General features: G+C 28.1%; 1 protein-coding gene and 1 non-coding gene across 2 annotated transcripts; one reads left to right on the top strand and one right to left on the bottom strand.

Annotated features, from left to right (window-relative positions):
* Positions 1-2531: 2531 nt before the first annotated feature.
* On the top strand, positions 2532-2603 carry TRNAW-CCA. The gene has a single exon. It is a non-coding gene; the product is annotated as a tRNA-Trp (tRNA).
* Positions 2604-3166: 563 nt separating this feature from the next.
* On the bottom strand, positions 3167-7388 carry LOC114178555 (serine/threonine-protein kinase SAPK3-like). The gene is made up of 10 exons (XM_028064544.1): positions 7093-7388; positions 6663-6826; positions 5768-5842; positions 5019-5120; positions 4843-4896; positions 4677-4769; positions 4450-4542; positions 4168-4272; positions 3981-4079; positions 3167-3606 (listed from the first exon to the last, which is right to left on the bottom strand). Exons 2-10 carry the CDS (start codon positions 6783-6785, stop codon positions 3334-3336), a joined length of 1017 nt encoding a protein of 338 aa, XP_027920345.1. The 5' UTR covers positions 6786-6826; positions 7093-7388; the 3' UTR covers positions 3167-3333.
* Between the last annotated feature and the right edge of the window lie 1428 nt (positions 7389-8816).

Here is an 8816-nt window from a genome sequence, read left to right as displayed (position 1 = left end):
CTTACTTGTTCAATCTTATCATGATTGTTATTTCTTGTCATCGTCCTAAATTTATATGGTGTTAGGAGATTATTTTGACCATGCAAATTTGCTTTATCTATTTAAAATTAATTTATATTTCTTTCTTAAAATTTGACAAAATTTTAAGAATAAAAAATATTTCTAACTTATGCAATGTCGGTAGGACGGCAAAGGATACTGTTAGGCAAGATACCATATTATTGAAACATACATAGGATTAAATATATCTTTAATCATTAATGTAAAATTGAAATTTTTTCTTTCAAAATTTTTGACATATTTTGATTTTCAAATTTTAATAATAAATTAATATAATTATTTTAACTCAACTACATTAACTTTTTTTTATGTATCAAAATGTATCTATTTAATTTTAAAGTTTTGAAATTAAAATGTATAAAAGTTTTAAATAAGAATAAATTTCAATTTCATCTTAATATTGAGAGACTAAAAACACATTTAACTCAAACCTAAATTATTAATAAAAAAAGTTTATATTATTAGTTATACTAAAATAATTTAAAAAGTATAATTATGTTTTAAGTCATCAATAAATTTTTCAATCGAGTCCTGATAAATTTTTGTAATCTAGTAAGTACTAATAAAGTTAATTTTTTCAACTTAGTTCCTGTAGTTAACCTTTTTTTATTAAGCAGGTGACGTGGCTGTTAAAAGGCTCACATGCTTAGTATCTTGCCATGTTATTTTATTATTTTAAAATTTTAAAATTTAAAATTTATGATTTAATAATTTTTAAATTTTATAACTTTATAAATTTATTTAATTGTATAAATTTATTAGTTATACTAAAATAATTTAATAAGCATAATTATATTTTAAGTCATTGATAATTTAAGAACTTTTAGTTGAGTCCTGATAAATTTTGGTAGTCTATTAAGTACTCAATAAAGTTAATTTTTTTAAGTGAGTTTGTATGCTTAACATTTTTTTTGTTAAGTAGGTGATATGATTATTAAAGGGCTGACATTGCCATGTTATTTTATTATTTTAAAATTTTAAAATTTATGATTTTGTAATTTTTAAATTTTATAACTATAAATTATTTAATTGTATAACTATGTTTTTATAATTTTTTATTTTAATTAAAAATTGTATAATTATAAAATTATAATTTTATTATTCCAATAAAAAATTGAAAATATATTATAATTTTAAAATTTTAAAAATCATAATAACTTTATTTTTAAGAAATTCTTATAATCTTCAACTTGGGAGACAATTTATTGAATTTCGTATTGAGAATAATATTTTGGAAGTTGTTTCTACATTTTTAATTATGGAAATTGAACTCCATTGAGACAAATGTTCATAAGTGTTAATAAATACTTTGATCGAATGTTAATTTGGAAGAATTATTTTTATTTTATTTGAAATATGAGAAACTTAATTATCATGTTTAATTTTTAAAATAATAATTTGTTTTAATTGGTCTCTAATTTAGTGATTACAGAAAACTTCTGGTAAGACAGAAACATAAAATTAAAATTTGTAAAAGTTTTAATGGATAACAATATGATGTAATAATAAATTTTACAATAAAATTAATACATTACTTTTTATATCCACAAAATTTCTCAAACAATACTTTTATTTAAATTTATATTTTTTATATTTAATTTTAAATATCTATTTATTATCATTTAAAATGACATGATTTATAAAAAATAAAAATTTACTTGATTTAATTTTTTAGTATAACATATGAAATTTAAAAAGTTTGGACGGTGAGGGCATCTTCGGCTTCCATGGTGTTCCGTCCCTCACAAAAAATAATAAAATATTATTTTAATTTATTATATTTGAATATATGTGAAATTAATTTTTTTCCAATCAATAAAAATGGAAAATAGTAATATGATAACTTTAAAATTCTTGAAAGAGAGAAGATAAGGAAGAAGGAAAAAAGGTGATAGATGCATTATGGTAAGTCTAATAGATTAGGCCAAAATGAGAAAGTGATGTGTCTAGACTTTGTATGTGATATTATTTTCCTATTTTGTTTTGTTAAGATGAGACATGGACTTGGGTTGTACTATTAGCAACATCAATTATAAACAAAAAATGTAGATATTGCTAATTCAGAGTGTCAAATTAATTTTTAAACACTTGGACAATTATTTATCAATGCTTCAATTAAATACAATTAACAAGAACAAACATAATATAAAACAAAAATTCTAATAATGTGCTTCATTTAGAAAAGAAATTAGATTGCATGTTCCAAATGAAAAATAATAGTCGGTGGCCATAAAGATATTATATCACATTATAAAAAATATTTAATAGAAATTCTCTAAAGTTGGATGAAAATGTTATTGACTATTCATATTATTTTCATTTACAATTAATATGGTGTTTTCATGATGTTTACTTAATTCATTTGTATTCCTAAGCAGCAATTTGTTCGGAAGGGCTCAGATAACTTTACCAAAGAGCACTAACTTTATGTATATAATATTTTCTTAAGTTCAACATGTAAAATCAAAGTTGGATCTGTGGCGCAATGGTAGCGCGTCTGACTCCAGATCAGAAGGTTGCGTGTTCGATTCACGTCAGGTTCAATTTACTTTTGTCCTTTGAATAATCTTTATACATATACGCAAGCAATGAGAAATAAAAAATAAACGCTTTCAATTTCCAAAATTGTACGAAATTTTATTTTAATTTCTCAAAGATCCTCAAGATGTGTGAGGTACATACATTAATCACATTTGTTATATTTCTAAGAAAACAAATTGTTTTAAAATATCCCACCCAAATCAGTTCAAATATCATTATTAAGATTAATAATCATGATTCATGACTAAGGTATTATTTGTTTTAGATTTTGATATTTCTATTATAGTGTTGTTGGTAAAAAGTACTTTCCTAAGTTGAGAAAAAAGATTATTTAAATTAATTTTTACTAATAAAAGAATGGTGTAAAATGTTTAAGTGTGTTGAAATAAATACAAATTTTAAGATATTTACTGAAAAATAAAAAAATGCAAGTGTAAGAAAAGACATAATTTGTGGACCAAGCCATTTATTAAATCATTTAACAGTTATTCTAGGAAGACATTTTTTAGAACATGTTAAATAGTATTTCGATGCCAAGTAGTTTTAATTTTGAACTTACTAAAACTAATAACCAACAGCAGTGTTATCTTAATTCTATTCAAATAATAAACACATCCTATTTCAAGCCGGGTATAATAAGTATCTTTAGAACAAAAGTGTCCACAATGCCATAAATCTTGATAATGCTATGTCTTTATAGACAATCTAGCCATCAACTAACGAAGGTCTCCATCACACATGTTCAAAGTCACCACTAACATCAATTTCCTCAACATCCTCAATATCTAATGATCCAGTACCACCTTGCCCACCAATACCATCACCAGCTTTGGATCCTTGTCCTGGTACCCTTGCTTCTTGTATGATCTTCATGATTTCTTCCACCTTTTGGCTTGGTTGGTCTTTCTTTGTTTCCTCAAATCCTTTTCTTTCAGCTTCGATGATCTCTTTAGGCAAATTCTTCAGAAACCAAGGATTCTGTTTTATCTCTGGAATGGTGATCCTCTTTAACAAGGATCATAAATAGTTAGATTTAGAAAGGTGAAGACTCTCATTATTCTAGAACAAAATCAATGTGAGTTGCTATGGGTTAGATAAATGCATACTAATGTGAAATATGGATTGATCTAAGGTTCATTCGAACGAAACTTTGTAATTCTGTTATTACAGGTTGTATGACTAGTACACATGCTTTTAGAGAAGAAAAATGATTTATCGGCATCCAAAATACCTAATGACACTCAAAGAAAGAGAGAAAAAATATAAAATTTAACAATGCTATGATGTGATAGGGAGAGAGATACAGAGAAATGATAGGCGTTGATGGATGTTTAAAAATAATGAATATCATTGCTCTTTGGAGAATTAGCCATACATACCTTTGCAGGGTCAGCAACAAAGATTCTAGAGAGAAGATTCCTACACTCAGAAGAAACACGAACATAGTCGGGTATGGAGTACTGAACACCAATTATTCTCTACCAACCAGAGATTCGGAGTAAGTTTTCTTCCATATTAGATTAACCAGAAATGAACTGTTAAGTTAAGCAACTATCAAGAGCTCACCCCAATAGTCTTTCTGAAATTTCTAGGATCTTCTGGATCTTCAAATGGGTACGCACCAACCAACATGACATAAAGAGTCACACCACAGGACCAAACATCTGAAATCTACAAAAAAAAGACCAATTAGCTTAAGAAATTGGGCATTCAAGATCATACTATGAACTTTCAAATGGAAGTGGGAATGGTTTAAATTGTTAAACCATGAACCATGGCTTTTAATTGCCGTTGGTTGTTACTTGATATTTTCAAGTTCCTCAGGAAAATAACAAAAAGTCTCAATACCTTCCCATCATACTCCTTTCGTGACAGAACCTCTGGAGCAATGTATGCAGGAGTTCCGACTGTTGATTTAGGTTGAGAATGCAGTAGAGCAGACTACAATTACATGTTGAAATAGATAGGAAAGTCAAGAAAAATAATAAGAAACATATGTGTGCACAGAATATAATGTAATAATGATAGGCATGTGATATATTCAAAAAAGCATCTTGTACGTGAATGCTATTAACCTTGGAGTAACCAAAGTCACAAATTTTAAGTCGAGGAGATGGTTTTCCGTCCAAGAGAGTGTTTTCCAACTTCAGATCTCTATGACAAATTTCCTGAAATAGGCAGCATAACATGATATAAGAGATGAGCTTGTAATGAAGAACAGAATGGGTTCTGAGTGCATACCATTGAATGACAGTAGCTAACCCCGGATATTAGCTGCTGGAAGAAATATCTTGCCTGCAGTGCAGAGAATTCATTCACTTGGTAAATTTCAATATGAATGTATACCTTATTCCTGAATAGGGATTGCATGAAAGAAAAAGTAATAGATAAATCAACTACACTATAGATTCTACAACCTCATCTTCGCTAAATCGACCAGCACTACATATCCTCTCAAAAAGTTCACCACCTGAAGCATACTCCAAGACAATAGCTAAATGTGTCGGGGTCAGCAAGACCTACAGAAAATATATCTGATTCAGCATTTTATTGTGCGTGACTTCTTAAAGCTCTGAGTAGAAAAGGCATCACATCATGCTAGAATAACTGGAGTAGAATTTGATCCTAGCCCATGAAGAAAATAAACAAATTACAGCATTAGAAAAAGGGAATGATACTAATAAGCATTTTTTTTCTCCTTTTCAAATGGTACGAGTCAAGTTCATGGCTAAAGATTATCTTGTTGACTTCTTGATGGTTTCTTCTGAAGGTACTGGTCCAAGTGATTTCAGCAGATATTTTCATATCGATGATCTTGGCTTGCAAGATTTGCTGAAGGAGTTATGCGGAAAATTATGTACAGTACGTCACATCAATTTGAATTATGAGTCTGACTGCAAATGATTATGGCCCCATTACTTGTAGTAATAATATAACATTCCAAATGATGTTGTGCACATTATGTCAACAATTACAACTCGTTATAAAGGGACAACAAATTACACAATCAAAAGTCATTACGAGAAAAAATTTCAAGCAGAGTGCAACATGAGAGATGCAAGCACCAAAAATGAGAGCAGATAACCACTTGCTTAACTAAAAAACACCCAATTTCCCTTCAAATCTAACGAAAGGGGTAGTTTGCTGAAGAAAAGTAAGGTCTTACCTCTTTGAACCTGATTATATTTGGATGCCTTAAAGATCGGTGGTTAATTATCTCCCTCTGAACATTCTCATCAATCTGGTACCAAAAACATAGCTCACTCAGAAGAAAAACACATGAGAAAGATTTTGCACAAAAACTATAAAATCAACGTTATCCCTTTAAGCTTTGATGATAAGCTTCTCGTTGAGAATGGTGAAGTAAACTACATAAGCTCCATAGACAGAACAACAAAAATAATTCTGTATGTCATGTACATCCTAGACTAAAATTCTCCAATCATCAAAGGACGGTCAAAATTTCAACAAGAATGGCAAAGACATTAAGAAGAACTACAGAATTCAATTTTTATTTATTTGTACTTGAAATTCAAAAGAAGAAATGGGTTCCAATTGCTAGTAGGCAATAAAGAGTGAACTTTGGAGACTCTATGCGTTGCAGCATATTGATTCTCCAATTTTCCTTGAGATGATGCTGAATAAGACTTTCATGGAAACTACCCATCAGTAGAATACAGTATAAATTTCGAGAGTTGACTAGTTGAGAAACACAAGGAGGAAGGAAATATCATCACCAGGAAAAGTAGCTCCTCTGGTTAACAGATTCAAAACTCCAACCATTGTTATTGTACCTTGATTCATATGATATGATGAATCATTGAACATTCAATTTAAGATTTTGAAAGAAAAACATGGTCCAGAGATATCATATAATAATTCATACACTAGCATAAGAAAACACAAAAACAAAACCGATAGTTTCCAAATTCAGATCGTCAGGAAAAAGAGTAATCAATGCAAAGAAAATCTCTGAGCCTACAACAGCATTAGTGAGTACTCAGTAGTAGTCAATGGAATTTCACTGCAAGTGAAACAATTTGGCAAAAAAATAAGTTTACCTTTTTACCCCTCTCTATGTATTTGACGGCAACAAGCTCTCCAGTCTTCTTGTCTTTTGCCAACCTGGCCACACCAAAATTCCCAGAACCAAGCTCCTTCAATGGCTCATACCGTTCCTCCATGTCAACCTTCCCAAAAGCTACTACACCCACCTCTCAAGGACCTGTACACAGAGGACCCCAATAAGTGAACAACACACCTTAATCTTATATTCATGACAACAATATTTAATATATATAATATTAGCATGTATGTATGTATGTATAAAATAATAAATTTAAGAGGGGCCAGTTTAATTTAATTTAATACAAAGTGGCATACGCAAGAGCAAGGAAAAATTCAAAGAAACAAACATAATCAATCATGAGCGAATATAAAGAAGAAAAAAAGTGATGTTCTTGTAGCTGCAGAGTTGAGTTGCTCACTCACCTTCGTACTCTCCTAGCAAATTACTCCGTGCAAAGTTGAAGGGTATTTTTTATATGTGGAAAAGTGATGAATGGAATATGGAGAATTTTAAAAGAGGGGTGAAGTGACAATGGTGTTTAAGAGCCGCTGAAAGAGAGAGAGAGAGAGAGAGAAAGGAAAAGAAAAGAAAAGAAAGGGTGTGAAGATGTTGTTGGTTGTTACGCGGCTTCTCTTTCATTACAATGATGAGTGTGCGCTTTGTAAAACGGAATGAAAGTTCGGATTGTCTTCCTCTTCAATTAAATTCACCTTTGCTTTGCGTGTCTTCCACTTTGCGCTTCATTTTATATCTCTTTCCGTTTTCTATACATGCTCATGTTCCAGGATTTTCGTCAGTTACATTTTTTTTCTCCACGTGTATCCAAATTCTGACATATTGTTTTACAGTAACTCAATTAAATGTTTTATTACAATTTATTATACTATTTAAAATCAATATTATGAATTTTCACATTATGATGATAGTAATTAGAAGAGAAATTCAAATGAATTTCATCTTTAATTTAATTTAATTTTATCTTTGTAAGAAAGTTTGTTCAAACATAACGAAAGTTTATTACAAAAATGAAAGGGTACTTAATAAATGAAGTTGGATTTACTAAATAAACTAAACATATATAATTTTTCATAAAACTCAATTAAGTTATCCCAAACTTCTTCTTAATAAAATACATTTTACATATAAGATATGGATTTGTTATTATTCGCGTTAGGCAAGGGGGATTAATCAAAGGTAATTGACAATCCAACCTCCACCGTGAACATTGGCACTATCAAAATAAAATAAGAGCAGAAATAAGGAAATTTTAAGTGAAAAATATGATAACTGAAATATAAATACATAATATAATATATTATGTGTATATAAAATAATTTTTTCTTTATTATATTCTTTTTCTTAATACACGCTTTTACTGTATTCTTTTTTTAAAAAAAAACTTTTAAATTCATCATTTTAAAACAATTTAAATAATTTCTCATGATTGAATTAATATAATTTTCTGTATTAAAAGTTAATTATATTTATAGGAATGAGTACATTTCTTAGTATTTTTCTTAAAAATATGTATCATTATAACTTTTCAAAATTTAATACATAAACTTTCAGGCTACTAACAAATATAAATATATGATTTTTTTTTTTATATATTGTAAAAATTATACACCAAATGAACCATAAAGCTCTTCCAATATAAATTAATATTTTTCAGGATTATAATACACTGATTAAAATATTAATCAATACTATTTAGTTAAAATAGTTTTTCTTTAATATTTTTGTGTCTCTTTCTAATAGAAGTGACAGTATATCAATTACATACAATTGTATATAAAGATATTCTCAGAAAATTAATTTCAAAAGATTAAAAAGACATGTATTTTAAATATAAATACAAAAGCTATAAAACGATAAATTTTCACTTTTATTGAAAATATATTAAATAATATGGACCATCATACTCCCTTTTTGCTTTTACATCAGTGGATTGGAGGATAAATTTAAAAGAGTTAAATTAGATTTGAGAGAAAAAAAAGACGAAAGTATAATTGTTTAAGTACGAGAAAAGATAATAAGAAATTGAGGAGAAATTTATGAATAATTTTATGAATGTAATAAATAAAAATATTTTAATGTTAAAAATCTAACATAGATTAGAGAATTTAGAATATATATATATATATAT

Source organism: Vigna unguiculata, chromosome 3, assembly GCF_004118075.2.
Source record: "Vigna unguiculata cultivar IT97K-499-35 chromosome 3, ASM411807v1, whole genome shotgun sequence".
Taxonomy (NCBI): Eukaryota; Viridiplantae; Streptophyta; class Magnoliopsida; order Fabales; family Fabaceae; genus Vigna; species Vigna unguiculata.
This window is presented reverse-complemented; position numbering and strand designations above follow the sequence as displayed.

Coding starts and splice junctions, on each gene's coding strand:
- LOC114178555 (XM_028064544.1), bottom strand. CDS start 6,785: ATGGAGGAACGGTATGAGCCATTGAAGGAGCTTGGTTCTGGGAATTTT. Junction 4,273..4,449: donor GAAAGGAGTATGATGGGAAG/GTATTGAGACTT, acceptor TTTTTTTTGTAG/ATTTCAGATGTTTGGTCCTG. Junction 4,080..4,167: donor ATTTCAGAAAGACTATTGGG/GTGAGCTCTTGA, acceptor TCTGGTTGGTAG/AGAATAATTGGTGTTCAGTA.